The sequence below is a fragment of the Thalassophryne amazonica genome, chromosome 3 (assembly GCF_902500255.1).
Source record: "Thalassophryne amazonica chromosome 3, fThaAma1.1, whole genome shotgun sequence".
Lineage (NCBI taxonomy): Eukaryota > Metazoa > Chordata > Actinopteri > Batrachoidiformes > Batrachoididae > Thalassophryne > Thalassophryne amazonica.
This window is the reverse complement of record NC_047105.1, coordinates 34,990,056-35,012,067: the sequence shown is the minus strand read 5'-3', so window position 1 is coordinate 35,012,067 and position 22,012 is coordinate 34,990,056. Positions and strand designations below refer to the sequence as shown.

The window sequence follows — 22,012 nt, the reverse complement described above, 5'->3', positions numbered from 1 at the left end:
CAGAAGTCTTGGTCTTGACTCATACTCAACTATTTACAGTCTAGGTCTTCACTCGGACTTGATGTTCTTGGCTCCATCCCGACATTGTGGAGGTACAAACACAGAAAGACAAAGTGTCTTCACTGTCCAAACGCCTGTGTACCTGACTCGTAGGTTTTTTTTTTCCTGATTTGTTTATGCATGAATGACTTCGCAACAGGTGTCAAGCCTCCCATCGCAGCACAAGGGCGCTCACCCAAAAGAGAAACTTTGCTGCGAGTGAACTTTCAAAGAGGATTATCGATGAAAATCTATCCCTGGGATTTCAGTAGCTAGCACTGGAACCTGTACATCCCCATCAGTCTTGCTTTGGTCGTCATCGTTACTACATGCTCTCACACGGGTGGCGCCCCCACTCATCACCTCTGTGCCTACACTGGGTGGCTATGCAGAGGCAGTGACGTCACCAGCCTGTCGCTCACTCCCTTCCTGCTGCATCACAACAGCCGTTAGCAGCTCGAGTAGCGACCAGGGGCGGACGATACCCACAGCTAATTCATTCACAGAATAACTCTGCTTTACCGTGCGGTACTCCACAACATCTTCACAAGGGGGTAACCGACAGGGACTGGTTGCAGCGCGATAATTCCCCCTCCAGCTGTTGGGATATGGCCAGGCCGGAACAGGTTCTGCTCTTGGAGCCTCAGCATGAATTGAAATTCCGTGGTAAGAAGGGAGGGCCCGGTTTGTCTGGCAGCGGGATAATGACACAGTAACTGGGTCAAGGAGAAGCTGTGGAGTTTTTTTTTTTTTTTTTTGGTGTGAAATTAATTTTACCGTTCTTAAAGGACGATAGGTCAAGTGCTGGGCTTTCCAGCTAGCTGATTAGCTGTATTAGCTTTTAAGCTAGCTAGGCCCTGCGATACTTTGCTTGCTGCAGTGTGTGTGCCACTGGCCAAAGGGAAGCACAACGCATGAAAAGTATGTCTACGGGGAAAGGACACTTTAAATAAACACATAATAGTTATAATAAGAACAAGCCTTCGTTACACACAAGCTGCAACACTCATAGCAGGTGTGGCTAGCGCCTAGCTCACGTTAGTTCGCGCCGTCTGACTGGCTGTTAGCAACCAGCTGTCATTTAGTAACTTGACAGCTCACGCGCAACAACCGAACAGCTTCATATTTCACTGTTTTTTCCTCAGTACGCTTTGTAAGTGCTGATTTATGTTCAGTAAGGCTTAGTATTTAAATATGTAACAATTATCGCCTTGCTTTAGGCCCAAATAGTCTTACATAAAACACCAGTGCTATTAACTATTCTGCAAGAGTACAGATTTTCTAACTTTAATTTGACCTGCAGTGTTTTGGACTGATCAGATTTAAGCAATACAATTGCAGGGTAAAGTTCATGTACATAATATTGCTGAGGATAATGCAATAAAACTTATTTAAAGTGGCTATCTCTATGTAGCTATGTTGATAATACACAATTCTAGCCGTATGTAGTATTGATAATGCAAAATTCTATCTGTACTTTGCCATGTTAAGTATTCTATAGGGTTAGGGATAGTGTTTGGGTTGGGGTTTATCCCATAGTTATTCATATGTGAGTATGAGATGCTTTGATGCAAGTGGTAGGGACATCGATTCCCAGTCATGTTAAGCATTTTCTTTATTCAAATATGACATCCATATATGATGCAGCAAATACGAAATTGGCATTTTTATTTTATTTATTTTTTTGTCTGGTATTTCTTTTGACAATTACTGTTTTTTTTTTGTTTTTTTTTGTCTTATAAAATGCTGGAAAATGAGTTTTATTTCTTCAGCCATCATCCAAAATATTGAGATTTAGCCAGGTTAAATCCAATCAATGCATACAGCACCAAATTATGTCACTTCAGAGTGCTATGCAGAAGTAAGGCTCGATTCTTGACGTCACCCACCTTACAACCAAGCAAATCTGTAAACACAACTGGAACTGAAATATTTCCTACAAGCAGTACAGGCTCAGTGGGGCCCATTTGCTATGGCCAATGTAAAAAGTATTGTTTTAAAAGTAGCAGACAGCTAGAAGGGCTCTCGGAGTGCATGCAAAGCCCAGTTCTTTTTGTGCAACCATTTTGCAGAGGAGGCAGTGAGAACTCTTTGACTTTTTTGATGTTATATATTAGGAATGCGAAAGAAACAAAGGAACTTTTTACTCAGTCGAGCTGAATCAGTGCCATCGCTTCACAAAATTCCACAAAAGGAGCAAGTCTTTATTTGAGAAAATACAAATGATTTGAATGATGATGATGAAATGATTTGCAAATCCTCTTCAACCTATATTCAATTGAATACGCTACAAAGACAAGATATTTAATGTTCAAACTGATAAACTTTGTTTTTGTGCAAATACTCGTATTTGTTCATTTTGAAGTGGATGCCTGCAACACTTTTCAAGAAAGCTGGGACAGTGGTATGTTTACCACTGTGTTACATCACCTTTCCTTCTAACAACACTCAGTAAGTGTTTGGGAGCTGAGGACACTAATTGTTGAAGCTTTGTAGGTGAAATTCTTTCCCATTTTTGCTTGATGTACGACTTCAGTTGTTCAACAGTCTGGGGTCTCCAGTGTCATATTTTGCGCTTCATAATGCGCCACGCATTTTCAATGGGGGACGGGTCTGGACTGGTCTTTTTCCTCTTTTGTTCGGAGGACACGACATCCATGATTTCCAAAAACAATCTGAAATGTGGACTCATCAGACCACAGCACACTTTTCCACTTTGCGTCTGTCCATTTCAAATGAGTTTGGGGCCAGAGAAGGTGCCGGCATTTCTGGATGTTGTTGATGTATGGCTTTCGCTTTGCATGGTAGAGTTTTAACGTGCACTTGTAGATGTAGCGACGAACTGTGTTAAATGACAGTGGATTTCTGAAGTGTTTCTGAGCCCACGCTATAAGATCCTTTACACAATGATGTCAGTTTTTAACGCAGTGCCGCCTGAGAGATCAAAGGTCACAGGCATTCATTGTTGGTTTTCGGCCTTGCTGCTTATGTGTAGAAAGTTCTCCAGATTCTCTGAGTCTTCTGATTATATTATGGGCTGTACAAGATGGAATCCCTAAATTGCTAAATTGCCCTTGCACATTGATCTTAAACTGTTGGACCGTTTTTTTCTTGTAGTTGTTTACAAAGTGGTGATCCTCGCCTCATCTTTGTTTGTGAATGGCTGAGCCTTTTGGGGATGCTGCTTTTATACCCAATCATGACACTCACCTGTTTCCAATTAACCTGTTCACCTGTGGAATGTTCCAAACAGGTGTTCTTTGAGCATTCATCAACTTTTCCAGTCTTTTGTTGGCCCTGTCCCAGCTTTTTGAAATGCGTTGCAGGCATCCATTTCAAAATAAGCAAATATTTGCACAAAAATGTCTATCAGTTTGAACATTAAATATCTTGTCTTTTGGGTTTATTAAACTGAATGTAGGTTCAAAATGATTTGTAAATCATTGTATTCTGTTTTTATTTACATTTCACACAATGTCCCAACTTCATTGGAACTGGGGTTGTATGAACATTAACTGGACATATGGAGGGAGGTATGCTTCTTGTGTAGATAAAACACATGCCTTTAAAAGCCACAGCTAATATGTTGGCAGGCAAACTGCAGGAATTATCTCTGTCATGAGTTTCTGGGTAGCCAAAGACCATGACCATATGTGGCTAAAACATTCAGCGATATGAAGGAGTGAAATTTTTAAGTCTTCTGTTAATTCTCATCTTTTGGGAAGAAAATAATTACATGAAAAGATCAGATACCCAAGTTGTCCTTCATACTACTTTAATGTGCTATTTGTGGTTTTTGTGAGCTAAGCCATCTCCCAAGGCGCATTGAGGAAGTAGTAGATCATATGTACAGTAGTTGCTGCTGTGATTCTCTTTCATTAAAGCCTTTGGATGTCAAGCCAAGCGTGTAAAGATCTGAGTTTCCTTTCTGTCTTTGCTCATGGGAAGGGGAAGTGCCAGTCGCTCTTAATGTTTGTTGAGCTGAAACGTTATCTCAAATCTGGTTTATGTTGTAATTTTGAAGTGGCTCCATGCTTTAATGATGTGTTCATTTCTCAAGCACAACCTTTTCCCTCAATATAATGGCTAACATAGTGGCCTGATGTCCATTAGAGTACTGTTTTATAGTATTTACATCAGTACAGCAAATACCATGTTGTCAGTTTGAGTTTTTTGTATCAGTTTAATTCAGTTCAGTTTATTTTGTTTATATAGCGCCAGATCACAACAAAACTGCCTCAAGGCACTTCACACAAGTAAGGTCTAACCTTACCAACCCCTAGAGCAAGCACACAGGGAGCAGTGCTAAGGAAAGACCTCTGATATCGAGAAAGAAACCTCAAACAGACCAGACTCAGAGGGGTGACTCACTGCTTAGGCCATGCTAACAGTTTTTGCAAAGTTTTACAAAGCTGAAGAAATAGAAAACAGGAAATCAATCAACACAACTTTCCAAAAAAAAAAAAGATGAATTTGATGAGAAGTCCACACAGGTGCTTGCACCACAGGCAGGGGTCATCCAAGCTTCGTCATGCTGTCAGTGGCCCTGTTCCTGCGGCAATGTCCATGCTAAACGCAGACTGCACAGCTACAGGCCTGGCATCTCACAGGCAGTCTGGCACCCTGCAGTTTGTAGTGGTCAGTCCTGTAATCCTAAGCAAGGTTATACATACCTCAGACAGAGAGAAAAAGACCAGAATCAGTCGCCCGGAAGAACTACACCTAAGGTATAATTCCTCGGTAGAAAATTGACAGAAAAGCAGAGAAATTACTAAGGTGATCGCTGACCTCCAGCCCTAAGCTTCACTAACAGACCCAGAATTTAAAGTTGAGGCAAAAACCTCTTCCACTGCTGATAAAATGACTTTAAAAGGATAGGCAGCATAATACCTTACTATGCCAGTATGCTAGCCATGCGAGAGGGAGAATAAATGCATCTCAAGTCTAGGCTTGAAAGTCTCTACAGAATCTGAGTGTGTTATTGACATGGCTCTGGTTTATTGAGGTGGCTCTGTGGCCCACAGACTTTTTATTCACCCTAGGGATACAAAGTAGTCCTGCACCTTAAGAGCGCAGAGCCCGGGCTGGTACATAGCTAGGGATTGGTTAGGTCAGCTAAGTAGGGAGGTGTTAGTCTGTGAATAATTTTATGAGTTAATAGCAGAACCTTAAAATCTGACCTCACAGAGACAGGAAGCAAGTGAAGAGACACCAAAATGGGTGTAATGGGGTCGAACTTTCTGCTTCCTGTCAAGAGTCTGGCAGCAGCATTTTGATCCAATTAGGAGACCCCTAATGGTGGACTGTAGTAAACCAGAAAATAGAGCATTGCAGTAGTCCAATCTATAAGAAACAAATGCATGAATCAGGGTCTCAGCATCAGCCATAGACAGGATGGGACGAATCTTCGCTATATTTCGCAAATCAAGTCAAAGGACAATGTGGGATCAAAAATCACCCCAAGGTTGTTCACTTTGTCAGTGTGATGTATGACACACGAGCCTAGGCTAAGCGTTAACTGATCAAACTGATGCCGATGTCTCGCTGGACCAGGAGCCATTATTTCAGTCTTGCCTGAGTAAGAAATTGCTGGACATCCAGCTTTTCACTGCTGCACTATAAGGATTTTTATGTGTGAGATTACCAGCAGTGTTTCGTCTTTATTTCAACCTTTTCCTTATTACCCTGTACAGAGGAAGCTAAAGACAATGTGATCGCCCATATCTTTGTTTATCTCAAAAATAATTAATAGATTTTCACAATTTATTTTGAGAAGATCTTTGGCTCTGGGGTGTTGATTTTTATGATGGAGCCACAAATTTTAATTGGGATTTACTGAGCGCATTCTTTGATTAGAACTTACTGTGCCAGTCATTGCTTAATCAAGTTTGAGTATTAATTGAGTATTGATTACCACATAAATGCAAAATTAGTGCAGCTTCTTAGATGCAGATTAGATGTAACTAATTTTCACTGTGGTTGAAAACATTTGCATTGTTTAAAACCAAAATGAATGTCACAACATTGACAACCAGCAAGTGCTGTCAGAGCACGTACCTCTGTCAACCCTCCACACTTCACACATATTTTTAACTGTTAGAGATAAACGTGTTTATGCAGAAAACTGGTAAACTGAATTTCTTGAAACTTGGTGTGCAGAACCTCTTGCCCCCCCCCCCCCCCCCCCAAAAAAGGAACATTTGTAGAATGCTACATTATCACTTAACACAAAAATGTTGAAAAAATGTCATGTCAGTGTTGCCTAAAGTGGGGGGGGGGGGGGGGGGGGGGTCCTGTATCTGTGCCCTTAATTGAATCTCACCCTTTCACTAAGTTTCAGGAAAATTGGTTTTGTAGTTTTGTGTAATCTTGCTAAAATACAAACAGCACCAAAAACCTCCTTGATGGAGGTAAGCAGGGCTGCAAGTAGTAACCGAATAAAATTTTGGAACAATGATGTGATTCTTGCTATTGAAAATAAACATTGTTCCTTGAATTATTATTACTTTTTTTTTGTCTCCCCAGTGGTAGAACCATGGCATGTAACTCACTTTGCTAATGTTTTTGGTTTGTCACATTATGTGGCTGTGTTTTTTGTTGTAAGGATTTTCTACGTTATTGAATCTCTGCTGGTTAATGCATTTGGCCTTCTGAGAGCCACAGAGAGATGTGGTCTGCATTGAAAATCACTGTTAATTATGTGAGACCAAACAGCATCAACTATTCTACTTTGTGAAGAAGTAGAGGCTTATACATTATGGATTTCTCCTTCAAGGATTTACACAATTGCTATAATTAGTTTATTAATGAAATGGAAGGAATAGATATCAGCAGCGATCATTTCTAGCAAAAAAAAAAAAAAAAAAAAAAAAATGCAGTTAGTTAAACAGTATGACTTGATATAATGGAAACATCATATTACAATTATAGCAGGTCATCAGTATGGCAGGTCTCATAAGTGGTTACACAGATGATGTGATGATATATGCGTGCAGCAGTTTCAGGAGTGACTAACTGTACTGAACTGTACTGTTGATCAGGAATTGATTGACAAACAAATGTGTCCTGAAAATCATTTATTGTGTAATTGTAAACAGTATTTGAAAGCCATTTAGCTGTAAAAGTGTAAGCAGTCTTAATTTTACCTTTTGACAGTTAGCTTATCATTGTCTTTCAATGCATGTGTTGTGAAGGACTAACTGCAGGTTTTGTTTTAAACTGATGATCAGAGCAGGTGATTTCACGAAGTTTCAGTTCTAAACAACTCAGTGTGTCAGGGATAGTAACTCCTGGTTGCTATGATGCCTCACGGAGCAGCTGACTGATCGGGTGTTATGACGCCTCATGGAGCTGCTAACCGATCCGTTGTTATGACTCCTCGCGGAGCGGCTGACCGATCAAAGCTGGATGCCGGTAAAACGGTGTCTCCGAAAGTCAATGTAAGTCCAGATTTCTTGTTTCCTTCTGGCTTCGGTATCCTTCGATAGTTGCCGTGTCACTGGGGCTTTACATTCTTTGCTAGGAAAGTTCAAAGACCAAAATACCAACATTCTGGGTGCAATGAACATGTTTTCACTATTATTTGATTTCTTTGTGCGATTGACATCGTTATTCAAGCATTCAAATGGCTATTCCTACCTCCACACAACTCCAAACAGTGATGAGAAAGTTTCTTGACAGTTCTTGTTGTTGAACAAAATGTCTCCGTAACCGGACAGAGTTGTGACGTTGTCACGCATGAGTGTAAGTGCTGCTCTGTCGCAACGTGAAAGTCATCCGTTGTTGTACTTCACCTTCAGGGAATCAAACCTGTGACCCTCTGGTTACAGGACTGCTTCTGTAATCATTACACTACCACTTCCTATTCAAAATAACTAGTAACAGGTAGCAATAGCTCAGTTGGTAGAGCAAGCCATCTTTGAATCCTGCTCCCAACCCGTCAAAAATCTGAATATTGCTGTTGTGTCCTTGGGCAAGACACTTAAACCCACCTTGCCTGTGTATGAATGAGGTAGGTGGTGGTCGGAGGGGCCATAGGCGCAGAATGGCAGCCACGCTTCCGTCAGTTTGCTCCAGGGCAGCTGTGGCAACATTAGTAGCTTACCACCACCAATGTGTGAATGTGCGAGTGAATGAATAATGCAACTTGTAAAGCGCTTTGGGTATCTTGAAAGTGCTCTATAAATCCAAGTCATTATTATTAATAATGTATTGTATAAGACCTTAATCACAATAGAGAAGTTGGTAGCAGCAAATGGATTTCATTTCCATCAAGGGGCTGTGTTGTTTGACAGCTTTGGGTTGTCACACTGAAGGATACTTGTTTTGATTAGTTTCAGACACTGACTGCAGAGGTGACACACTATACGGAAAAAAAAATTGTACGCCAGAAAATATTTTATTTTCCTTTGGGCTATAAACACTAATTTTACCTTTGGGGGTTATGAAATTTGTCTGGTAATGGTGATTGTGTTCACAGCTGTTGCTAAAGCTATAACAGTGATGTGCTTTGTGTAGTTATTCCTTATTCTATTTATTGTAAATTGTGTATTTTTTAGTCTTTAGCATTTTTGTGTTGTGCTTAAATCTTACTTTTTTTCTTTTATATTACTTCTGTATTACACTTTTGGAAAAATTACAACACATGAAGACCTATTTTCGTGAACAATCCATGAAGGCAGTCTGAACTGGATGAAGGCAGCCTTGTTGCGGTTTTGAGTAATTAAATATCCATCTTATCTCTCTTCTTCTCAGGTCCTTTCTCAGATGTGGTCACCACAAATCTCAAGCTGTCAAACCCTACAGATAGGAATGTATGTTTCAAGGTGAAGACGACCGCACCGCGCCGATACTGTGTGCGGCCAAATAGTGGAATCATTGATGCAGGAACTTCAATCAACGTTTCAGGTAAAGCAAAAGCAATGAGAAGTAGGATCTAAGTTAAAGTGTTTACTCATAGTGGAAATATGAATTAATCAGTACCAGAACCGCATGTTTCAATATTCTCAGGTTTGAACAAGGATTAAAGTTCTGTGTCGCTACGATGAATTTCTGTCAATTGGGCTGCCAAAAGGCAGATTTTGCACTGATGTCATCTTGAAGAAAAATCAAAGCTGGACCCAAGATAAAAAATTTACCGCGTTCAAAAATCGATTTTTAGAATAACGTCTCTGTTTTTGTTTTTACCCCTCCTGGCAGCAAGTCCCTGTCTGTTCCTCTGTGTCCTGTTTGCAATCTGGAGGAGGGTGGCAGTGTGTTTGTGTGTCTCACAGTGCGGTGACAGTCAAGACAGAGTTTTTACAAACATATTTTTAAACTTGTCCTCTCTTTCAAAGTCTGCACTGAGTGTCTTTGTCTTTGCTGTGGTTAAACTAAGAGCACAGCTGTAGAACTGTGATGCGTAACAACAAACACTAACACTTTATTCTTTTTTTTTTTCCAAAATATGCCTACTATCTCTTTCTGAGGATGATATAAAATGCACTCACAAAACTTTGTATCTCTGAATCAGGTCGTGCTTTCTATACACAAATTCTTGATTGTTCCTGCTCAACTTGCAAACCAGGGGCACATCCAGAAAGAAAGAGGGTGTTGTGGGGGCCGGGAAGCATCCCCTCCACAACACCCCTTACTTTTGAAGACATTTTTCATAGTACTACTACTACTCTGGCATGTTCAGGATTTTACCCCTTTTGCATTTTGTGGCAAGCTTTTTTTTTTTTTCTCCTACTTTGAGAGTGTGTGAATTTGGAGCTGGAGTTTGTGTGTGCTGCAAAACTTGCTGTGTGTATGTGCTGCTCGTGGCTCCTCTCAGTTCCTGGTGTGAACATGAACGTCTCCACGACACTTTTCCTGGCAGCAGATGTTTTTTTATTTATTTATTTATTTTATTGATAACACTAATAATTAATTGCGTTTCACCAGCAATAAATTGAGCTGTAATTTTGTGATGTACCATAGAAATAAACAGAGGTTATAATAACTAATTTCATTACAAAGTAAAGGTCTGTTCTGTTCAATTTGATATGGGTATACACCCTTAAAAAGGTGTAAATATTGCATAATTCTACATAATTCTATTTGACTCTCCACTGCTGTTTGCAATGTTTAGTTGTCCTCTTACCATGTGTACTTTGAGGGAGATGGGTACTACACCACTTCTACCATCTACAGCTGTAGACTCAATTTACAACCAACCTTATATGGTGTCGGCAACTGCACACTGTTGCGTGGGCCTGCCCTCAGCATTGGGTAAAAAAAAAAAAAAATCTGTCTACTAAATTACAGTGCAGGCACTTTCATTAAAAATATATACTCAAATGTTTTCTAAACCCATTTCAGTCCAGCCTGTGTGAACATAGCTGTAGTTCCCAAACTAAAATATATACTGTACATTTAATAGTTTAATAGAGGGTCTTGGGTTCAATACATGTAGTCAGCTTGTGTTATTATATCTGCCAACAAAGTCAGAAACCAAATGCCAAAAAGCAATGACAAATTGTGCACAACCAATGCTCTGTGAGAATTATTGGAAAAAGAATTCAGAAACCAAAAAAGTTGGAAAAAATAAATAAAACCAAAAACCTGACAACACCACAAAAACTTTGATTCAAGTGCATGAACTAAATAAATACTCTTGACATTTAATCACATCTAATTTAGCTTATGAAGTGCCACTTCTAACAGGACTTTGACCTGGAAAATATTTTCCAAGGTAAAAATTTGTGGAATTGGAAACTAGTGTTGGTGGAGGTTTGCAGTGCTCTAATTTGTAATTTATCTCACATGAAGTTGTGTTGATGAAAGTAACTGTTTTATCTTGGGCTACATTGGTTAAGCCACTCAGATCAATTTTGGCTGACTTTTGTTAGGTTTTCAATAGAGATTTGACATTCGTCTGAGTTTGAAAGCTACATTGCAATTAGATAATTCCCTGAACACATCAAATTAATTTAAGTGCCCATCTTACCACTGCAAACTAACCTTATCTGTGAAGATCTTCTGAAAGCATAAATGGCCAGTCCCAAAATAACTTCACTCTATCCATTAGGTGTGAAGTGATACTCTCAATTCATTATATGATACTTATCCTCATACAGCATTCATCATGCAGTACTGAGTTTGGAAAGTTAATGTAATACATTTTGTCATAGCAGTTATTTAGGACTTGTGACAGGAGGGTTTCAGGATCGATCCCAAGAGCCAGCAGTGTAGATCGGGATATGGAATGTGAAAGATTAGCACTTGTGCCTCATTTATCACTGCTGCTAAGACACTGTTCAGCAAAGTGCTAAAACTCTGACTGCTTCAGTGCAACTGCTTTGTTGCCAACACACCAGACTGTAGTTCTGCCATAATTATGTCTTTAAAGTTTATATTATAGTATTGCATCTGATAAAGTGTAAACAACAGGATAAAAGTTTATAATACAATTACTGATAATTGAATAATTAATTTGTGAAAGGGTTTTTTGGAGAGGGAGAGGGAGGGAGGGAGGGACGGATGCACGGACGCACGTGATGCCACGCAACATATCTATAATGCCTCAATTGGTTCTCATCCCTGTATACACAGCAGCAATGGAATAAACAAATAAGATGAGTTATTCGTGTGTGTATACACACACACATACATATTCATATGTTGTTGTTGTCCATTCCGCTGCTCCCGGGGTTGCCACTGTTTGGGGTCGCCACAGTGGCTACAGCCAGATCCGCATTGGTAATTGGCACAAGTTTTACGCCGGATACCCTTCCTGACGCAACTCCAGTTTCACCTGGAGAAACACACACAGCCGCTGGTGTTCCAAAGAGGTCTCCCATCCAAGTACTAACCAGATCCCGCCTTGCTTAGCTTGTGAGATCTGACGGGATCAGGCTGACACAGAGCAGACCACACACACACACACACGTATATGTGTGTGTGTGGTTGGGAAGGTTAGACCTTACTTGTGTGAAGTGCTTTGAGGCAACTTTGTTGTGATTTGGTGCTATATAAACTGAATTGAATTGCTCCCTTGTTTGCACTAGGGGTCACCACAGCAAATCTGAGGTGGTGGATCGGCATGTTGAATTGGCACACGTTTTAAGCCTGATGCCCTTCCTGACGCAGCTTCACATTACATGGAGAAATGTGGCAGGGGTAGGGTTTGAACCCACTGCCCAGAGCGCCGACAGGCACTACCGCTATGCACAACCCTTCCTACACCGGGGTTAGACACTGGAAGGGTGTTGGTTTTTAAAGTAGAGCAGCCACTTTTAACACCTGATCATTCTGTTTGCTTATTACTAATCATGGATATAGTTTGTTGCAAATCATGAATATAATTATAGTATAGTATGTCTATATGGGAGGATACTTGATGATATTAACCTGTCTATTATGACGTGTGCTGCTGCTTTACTTGGCAAGGTCACCTTTGTAAAATAGGTCTCGATCTCATTGGGAATCTGTGTGGTTTAATAAAGGTTGTTGTTATTATTATTATTAAGCGAAGGACAATATGAAAGACAATATACCATAGCCAGAAGTAGGCCACTAACATTCATGGAGTTTGAGTCCTGTCCATCTCAACATTTTACTTTTAGCATGAAACTCAATGCCATCAGTTACTAACTCACAAAATTAAAGAGTACATAATGAAGAGGAAGTGATTAGACAGTGATAAAATTTGATGTGCCAGATCAATGAAAAAGCAACTTTGTTTTGCTTAAAGTAGACCTGCATTGAAATAAATGCAGTCAGATCTTTGGACCAAAAAAATGACTTATATTTACACATAAGATCCTTCTGAATGTAGTAAAGTAAATCTGCAAGCCAGGATCTGTCATTCAACGGAGAAATCTTCATTTAAAAATGAGAAATTTACAGCTAAAATTTAGCCCTCCGCAAAACTGTCATCACATCCGGGACGCTGCCGAGACGTCAGGGAGAAGACCCTATCCCAGCATGCATTGCGCGCGCCAACTGTAATTTGTGGATTTACGTCAGTTTGCATCTGCACCTTTTTCTTGTCTTATACGGAAGGATCTACTTTTTTAAAACTTCATATTGTGCTTGAAAATTATTTTGGGGGACTTTTTCATACGCCCGTTTGATTGAGTGGTGTCGCATTGAAAATCTACTGTCTTTCGCCTCCTGTGTTACCGTTGCGGGGTACGGAGGCGGGACCCGCAAAGAATCCATGTCATTAAAAAGATATAAATCTCTCTCAGTGGCCACGGAGCTCTGCGGCTCCGATTACTGAGACGTGCGGCGCTGCGAATTTTGCCGCAAGAAGTCTGTCCTTGCAAGCAACAGGTGTCACCGGGCGCTCCGCATCAAAACGGCGAGCGTAGTCTCTGGACTTGTGCCAAGTTGGCTGCACCTCCATTCAGTAGACAGAGCCGTGTCTGCGGCTGCACAGCAGACATGGGGGTGTGAGTGGCCCGCGGCGGCATTTACCGAGCGCATGCACTCGATAAGCGCATCGGAGGCAGTGAGAGCGGCGTCGGGGAAGAACGTCGCCCACTGTCGATGCCGCCGCATTCATTGTAGCTCGCATTCATTGCAGCTTACTTTTGGATGTTGAAACCAGGATGTGTATAACAGTAACATTACTAACAGATAAAATCAATTTCAATGCGGGATCGGACTGAAGGCGCGAGCGCGTCGTCTTGTCCCCGACGTCATGGAAATGATCCGGATGTACAAACTGTTTTTGCGGAGGGCTAAATTTTAGCTGCAAATTTGTCATTTTTAAATGAAGATTTCTCTGCTGAATTACAAATTTGGGCTTAAAGATTTACTTTACTGCATTCACAAGGGTCTTATAAATACATATCAGCTATTTCATTCTGAAATTTGACCACATTTATTTCAATGCAGGTCTCCTTTAAGATATTTCAGATGTATGTGACTGCTACCTGCGGCATTGTTCTTGGATACTGGCTGGGTTATGGTAAATTTGTAACAGCTGTGGTTATACTTGCATGTAGCTTGTCTGCCACCTGCTGATCACTACACTCCTTTGAATAATATTTTGTTCTACATTTAATCAATTTAAGTCAGAGAATCAGTTTTTACTGTTAAATTATTTGGATATGGACATATACGAGTTCTGTTAGAAAAGTGTCGGACCTTTTTATTTTTTCAAAAAACTTGTTGGATTTGAATCACGTGTTCTTGCATGAGTTAACCTTGAACCTTCATGCGCATGCGTAACTTTTTCACGCCTGTCGATTGCATCATTTTCTGGTAAGCAGCCTTTGTGTGGGACGTGTGCTGTGCGCTCGGCGAATTTTCATTTCAAGGGAAAAGACGGAACGGCTGGAGCAGCGCCGCATCAAATTTTGCCAGAAACTGGGCGACAGCCAGGTAGAAACCATTTGGACGATTCAGACGGCTTTCGGTGACTTTTTAGTCATGTGACTATCCGAGAAATTGTGGAAGAGGTGGGCATGTCACAACATATCCTGTGAGACTTCCAACACAGAGGCGCTTTTGCGCCGCCATCAGCAGCAGCATGAATTTCGCCGCCACTCTTTTCATGGCCAAATCTTCTGTCACAGTGGAATGTACCGAAAAAGTGCTGATGTCCACCTCTTCCACAATTTCTCGGATAGTCACACGACGGTCCCACATCACCACAGCGTTCACTTTGGAAATGATCTGGTCATTTCAGCATGTTGATGGCCGACCGGAGCGTGGCTCGCTCTCCACCATTGTGTGGCTGTCTTTAAACCGGTTGTACCGCTCCTTAATCTGTGTGATGCCCTTAGCATCGTGGAACCAGCTCCCAATTCGGATCAGGAACACAGACACACTCTCTACTTTTAAGATTAGGCTTAAAACTTTCCTTTTTGCTAAAGCTTATAGTTAGGGCTGGATCAGGTGACCCTGAACCATCCCTGACTTATGCTGCTATAGACGTAGACTGCTGGGGGGTTCCCATGATGCACTGAGTGTTTCTTTCTCTTTTTGCTCTGTATGCACCACTCTGCATTTAATCATTAATGTTTGATCTCTGCTGTCTTCCACAGCATGTCTTTTTCCTGGTTCTCTCCCTCAGCCCCAACCAGTCCCAGCAGAAGACTGCCCCTCCCTGAGCCTGGTTCTGCTGGAGGTTTCTTCTGTTAAAAGGGAGTTTTTCCTTCCCAATGTTGCCAAGTGCTTGCTCACAGGGGGTCGTTTTGACCGTTGGGGTTTTTCTGTAATTATTGTATGGCTTTTGCCTTGCAATATAAAGCGCCTTGAGGCAACTGTTGTGATTTGGCGCTATATAAATAAAATTGATTTGATTTGAATTGATTGTCACCAAAAGCCGTCTGAATCATCCGAATGGTTTCCACCTGGCTGTCGCCCAGTTTCTGGCAAAATTTGATGCAGCGCTGCTCCAGTCGTTACGTCTTTTTCCTTGAAATGAAAATCCACCGAGCGCACTGCACACGTCCCACACAAAGGCTGTTTACCAGGAAATGACGCAATCGACAGGCGTGAAAAAGTTCACGCATGCGCACGAAGGTTCAAGGTTTGCTCATGCAAGCACACGTGATTCAAATCCATCCGGTTTTTGAAATAAATAAAAAGGTCCGATACTTTTCTAACAGACCTCGTACAGTGGAGAAAATAAGTATTTGACCCCCTGTCAGTTTTGCAGGTTTTCCCACCTACAAAGAATGGAGAGGTCTGTGATTTTTATCGTAGGTACACTTCAACTGTGAGAGACAGAATCTAAAAAAAAAAAATAATAATAATAAAAATCCAGAAAATCACATTGTATGATTTTTAAATAATTAATTTGCATTTTATTGCATGAAATAAGTATTTCATCCCCAAGAAAAACAGAGCTTAACAATTGGTACAGAAACATTTGTCTGCCATTACAGAGGTCAGACGTTTCCTGTAGTTCTTGAAGAAGTTTTCACACACTGCAACAGGGATTTTGGTCCACTCCTACATACAGATCTTCTCCAAATCTTTCAGGTTTGGAATTTCAGCTCCCTCTAAAGATTTTCTATTGAGTTCAGGTCTGGAGACTGGCCAGGCCACTCCAGGACCTTGAAATGCTTGTTACGGAGCCCCTCCTTAGTTGCCCTGGTTGTGTGTTTGGAGTCATTGTCACGCTGGAAGACCCAGCCATGACCCATCTTCAGTGCTCTTACTGAGGGAAGGAGGTTGTTTGCCAAAATTGCAATACATGACCCCATCCATCCTCCCTTCAATACGGTGCAGTCGTCCTGTCCCCTTTGCAGAAGAGCACCTCCAGAGTATGATGTTTCCACCCCCATTCTTCATGGTTGGTATGGTTTTCTTGGGGTTGTTCTCATCCTCTAAACATGGTAAGTGGAGTTGATTCCAAAAAGCTCTATGTTGGTCTCATCTGACCACATGACCTTCTCCCATGCCTCCTCTGGATCATCCAGATGGTCACTGGTAAACGTCAAACGGGCCTGGACGTGCTGGCTTGAGCAGGGGGACCTTGCTGCCCTGCAGGATTTTAAACCATGATAGCATCATGCATTACTAATGCAATCTTTGTGACTGTGGGCCCAGCTCTCTTCAGGTCATTGACCAGGTCCTCCTGTGTAGTTCTGAGCTTTCTCAGAATCATCCTTACCCCACAGAGTGAGATCTTGCATGGAATCCCAGACTGAGGGAGATTGACAGTCATCTTGTGTTTCTTCCACTTTCTAATAAGTAATCATAACAGTTGTTGTCTTCTACCAAGCTGCTTGCCTGTTGTCCTGTAGTCCATCCCAGCCTTGTGCAGGTCTACAATTTTGTCCCTGGTGTCCTTAGACAGCTCTTTGGTCAGGCTTTGGGGGACAGGTTGGAGTGTGATTGATTGTGTGAACAGGTGTCTTTTATACAGGTAACAAGTTCAAACAGCTGCAATTAATACAGGTAAAGAGTGCAGAATAAGAGGGCTTCTTAAAGAAAAATTAACAGATCTGCGAGAGCCAGAATTCTTGCTGGTTGGTAGGGGGTCAAATACTTATTTCATGCAATAAAATGCAAATTAATTATTTAAAAATCATACAATGTGATTTTCTGGATATTTTTTAGATCTTGTCTCTCACAGTTGAAGTGTACCTATGATAAAAATCACAGACCTCTCCATTCTTTGTAGGTGGGAAAACCTGCAAAACTGACGGGATCAAATACTTATTTTCCCCACTGTACTTGATGTTCTGTCTGGATTTTGTTCAGTTAATCTGTGTTGATAGTCCAGCATGCCGCCACCGCCCCCCCCCCCCCCCCCCCCCCCCCCACACACACACACACAATCTTTATTATAGCTTCAACATTGAAAGTGGCACAGAAGCTATATAAATGTTTTACAATTAAATTAAAGTTAATATCTGATACAAGATACTTACAAACCCATGATGTGTCATTTGATGGCTTAACTGGGGATAATGCGCACATTTCTTTTGAAACTAAACTCAGCTGTAATTGTATATGTTAAATGTAGCCACAGGAATGTTGCTGAGTTGATTGTTGTAATGTGACATCCAGTGGAAAAATTATGTGGTGTGAATGATATTAAGTCCTTGTGTCCACAAATATTGAGTTTCCATTGCCCACGTCAGGCGTTTAGTGACACTTTCTGTATATTTTAACATTTTAATGCAGCCAAAAAGAAAAGTAACATTGGAAACAAAATAATTCAACATAGACTGAAAGAAGCACTACCAATATTTGTGCTCAAGTTTAATAAATACTTGTCCAGCTAGGATACAATCCGTGTTTGACTGCTTTCGTGTGAAGTCTCATTGTTCCGGTTGCTGAGCAGCCATTAATTGGAATTATATAATGCCTAAATAGATCCTTGTCCATTTGATTGGTGGTATGTATGTCATGTGATATGGCTGTTTTGTCTAATTTGCCATTTTGTTTCATTTAGCGTGCCGTTTTGGTTCCATACATTTTGCACCATTGCACGCTGCGACCACCTTGACACGGTGACGGCTTTGTTTTGGTGACAGACGATGATTTAGCTGAATTAGAACCGCTGTCGGATGAATAGCTTGACAAATTTCTGTTGCGATTTTTGGTTTATTAGCAGTTTATTATTTGTATGGCACTGGCTGTGGACCAGCAAACACGAGAGTAAGTGTACCCATTAAGCCCACCAAAATCTAAGTTTTGCTATTTTTCCTATATATTGAGATAATTTGTAAGTGACATCATTTGTTAAAGGTCAAGATTTACCTCTCATTTGAATACGTATTTAGTAATTAGTTGATGTACAATTCAAAAGACGTAATTTAGAAATTTTAGGGAAAACGTCAAAAGTCTGGAATGAGCTTAATTGGTACCATGGTACCATTTAAGCCCATGTGTGTTCCAAATAAGCCCATAACATCATTTATTTATAAAATAAACTTGTTTAATGCATAAAAATATAATTAATGCAATATATTTTATAAATGACAGTGAAATTTTTTTTTTAATCTCTTTTGAACAAGATCATCATCTGAACAACTTAATACATGACAAACAGTGCAGTAGACAACACAGAACAATGAATCAGTTAATTTAGTTTCATTTCAGGCACTTCAGGTGCACTTCAGGTAGATAACAGTGAACATGTCATTAAAAAAATTAAGTTATATTTTCATATTAAAATTTACATTTTATCTGTCTATCTGTCTATATCTATCTGTCTAGTAAAGTAGATCAGTAATTTAAAGTCACACAGTGAACTGTTACTTTTAAACACTTTTAAACAGAAAAATGTCTTTAACTCGTAGTAGGCTTAAATGGTTCCACTGTGAGGAATGCTTAAAAAAGACAATGCTTTCCTGTCAAAATGTAAGATATGCTCACAAAAGTATGCATGGAGCCTAAATATAGTTTGCACCAAACATTACAGAAGTTACTACTGTGCAAACATTCAGAGATGTAAAGTTTTTGTCATTGAATATTAGCATGTGCTCACTGTAGTTTGCATGCATTTTGATGGGATGTACCATTTAAGCCCACCTGTTAAAAAAAAAAAAGTTATGAAATGAATCAGCTCCACAGAACAATTTATGATGCATTTATCGAAATGTCAATGTTAAATGAATAATACAGTGCTTAATATTTGTAGCTGACAACCTTAGCTCTTGTGGTAGACTAACATTAACAGGGCTAGGCGTGTTAACGTGAGATCAGCTATGTTTGCTAGCTCATAAAACTCATCTTTTCATTTGAAGGGAAATCATATAATTTGGCAAAATACCATTTTTCTATGAATCAAAATTAGTACATTTACCTCTTATTTGATATAAGAATAATGTACTTGCCAAGATGTGGTTGAAATTTGCTGAAAATGAATGAACTCTGACAGGTCCCAAAACACCAACGTTTTTGGGTGTCTTCTTGTCAGGGGTCCCGAGACTGTATACTTTGGGGTCAGGCTAACTCAACAATGGAAAACGTGATTCGTATGCAATACAAATGTCATAGAAGTAACGAACCATTTGATTGAATGAAGTAATGGATGGCAAAATATATTTTCATTTGTTGCAAATTGACATCAAAGTTGAAAGTGGGCTTAAAGGGTACATGGGCTTAATGGGTACACTTACCCTAAGTGTATCATTTTATTGAAATATAAATAGTGAATTTTTTAAATTTATTCTATTTTTTATTTTATTTTCCACTTTTATATAGTCATATCCAGGGTTTTTGAAATAATTTTCCATCACTTCTAAAATTATTTCATTTATTGACCAAATTTGCAGTATGCTCTGAAATAAGTCAGAAAAATATTATGTATGTTGTTTTTGTAAATATTTATATGTAGTCCCTAGAAATATATTCAACTTTTTCCCCTGGTGTAGTGTTGGAAGAAGCAGAGAAAGATCACACTGAATCAAAATATGGGATCTCATTACTTGCACAGTTCTAATTCTTAAAGCCCGTCTCACGCTGTGACAGATCAATGAAACGTATGAGGAACTGATTCTATATGTTCATGTTCATTTTTGTCTGACAAAAGTCCTTTTCCCCATATTGCTAAAGTTTATCATAAAGTTTTGTGCGTGTTCAAAACTTTGAGCAGAGGTCAGGCAGAGAGCTTTCCCGCTGCCTGCACATTTGTTTGCTGTTTTGTCCTCTGCATGTCTTTTATTTTTTCTGCAGCTGTTCCATGATTCATTCTGGTTTTCTGATTGACCAGAAGTCTAGCAATAGCTGAGAAAGGACTGACACAGTAAGTGCAGCTCCGTGTCTTGAAGAAATACAGTGTACTTTCTCTGCATCTCTCGCTCTCTCTTTTTTCTGTCTCTCCTACTCTCTTTCACTCTGTCTCTCTGCTTCTGTCTCTCCTGGTCTCTGTCTTTTTCTCTGTCTCTCTCTCTTGCTCTCTCTGTCAGTGAGGAAACGTGACAGACTGCTCAAATGCAGCATATTTGTTTGTAAACCTGGAAAACCCTTCTGCTCAGTGCATAACTCCGTAGAAAAATGACTTCATCTGTTGATTATCACCCAAACTCCACGGGAAACTGAGTAATTTGCCAACGGACAGAATCTTTAAATATGTAACTAATCCTTTTGCGCTGTCTGTCAGAGTGGAAAGTACTCTGTACTACAACCCCTGGCAAAAATTATGGAATCACCGGCCTCGGAGGATGTTTATTCAGTTGTTTAATTTTGTAGAAAAAAAGCAGATCACAGACATAACACAAAACTAAAGTCATTTCAAATGGCAACTTTCTGGCTTTAAGAAACACTATAAGAAATCAAGAAAAAAGATTGTGGCAGTCAGTAACTGTTACTTTTTTAGGCCAAGCAGAGGAAAAAAATATGGAATCACCCTGTCAATTTTCATCCCCAAAACTAACAGCTGCATCAAATCACATCTGCTCGTTGATATTGACCCTATCCCATGACATTGACCCTATGTGTCTTTTTGCAAGGAATGTTTTCACAGTTTTTGCTCTATGGCAAGATGCATTATCATCTTGAAAAATGATTTCATCATCCCCAAACATCCTTTCAATTGTCCAAAATATCAATGTAAACTTGTGCATCTATTGATGATGTAATGACAGCCATCTCCCCAGTGCCTTTACCTGACATGCAGCCCCATATCATCAATGACTGTGGAAATTTACATGTTCTCTTCAGTCAGTCATCTTTATAAATCCCATTGGAACAGCACCAAACAAAAGTTCCAGCATCATCACCTTGCCCAATGCAGATTCGAGATTCATCACTGAATATGACTTTCATCCAGTCATCCACAGTCCACGATTGCTTTTCCTTAGCCCATTGTAACCTTGTTTTTTTCTGTTTAGGTGTTAATGATGGCTTTCGTTTAGCTTTTCTGTATGTAAATCCCATTTCCTTTAGGAGGTTTCTTACAGTTCGGTGACAGACGTTGACTCCAGTTTCCTCCCATTCGTTCCTCATTTGTTTTGTTGTGCATTTTTCGATTTTTGAGACATATTGCTTTAAGTTTTCTGTCTTGACGCTTTGATGTCTTCCTTGGTCTACCAGTATGTTTGCCTTTAACAACCTTCCCATGTTGTTTGTATTTGGTCCAGAGTTTAGACACAGCTGACTGTGAACAACCAACATCTTTTGCAACATTGCGTGATGATTTACCCTCTTTTAAGAGTTTGATAATCCTCTCCTTTGTTTCAATTGACATCTCTCGTGTTGGAGCCATGATTCATGTCAGTCCATTTGGTGCAACAGCTCTCCAAGGTGTGATCACTCCTTTTTAGATGCAGACTAACGAGCAGATCTGATTTGATGCAGGTGTTAGTTTTGGGGATGAAAATTTACAGGGTGATTCCATAATTTATTCCTCAGAATTGAGTGATTCCATATTTTTTTCCTCTGCTTGGTCTAAAAAAGTAACCGTTACTGACTGCCACAATCTTTTTTTCTTGATTTCTTATAGTGTTTCTTAAAGCCAGAAAGTTGCCATTTGAAATGACTTTAGTTTTGTGTCATGTCTGTGATCTGCTTTTTTTCTACAAAATTAAACAAC

General features: G+C 40.0%; 1 protein-coding gene and 1 long non-coding RNA gene across 2 annotated transcripts in view; both read left to right on the top strand.

Moving 5' to 3' along the window:
* The first annotated feature begins 447 nt into the window (after window positions 1-447).
* The window catches only part of LOC117506530 (vesicle-associated membrane protein-associated protein B/C-like), a 56,742-nt gene continuing 35,177 nt past the window's right edge, over window positions 448-22,012 (top strand). Inside the window, exons 1-2 of the mRNA XM_034166031.1 lie at window positions 448-705; window positions 8,794-8,946. Coding sequence (XP_034021922.1) covers window positions 648-705; window positions 8,794-8,946 — 211 coding nt within the window. The 5' untranslated portion in view covers window positions 448-647. The remainder of the gene's footprint in view (window positions 706-8,793; window positions 8,947-22,012) is intronic.
* LOC117506532 lies at window positions 8,956-21,984 on the top strand. Its single transcript, XR_004559498.1, has 3 exons — window positions 8,956-9,211; window positions 9,292-9,294; window positions 21,965-21,984. It is a non-coding gene; the product is annotated as an uncharacterized LOC117506532 (long non-coding RNA).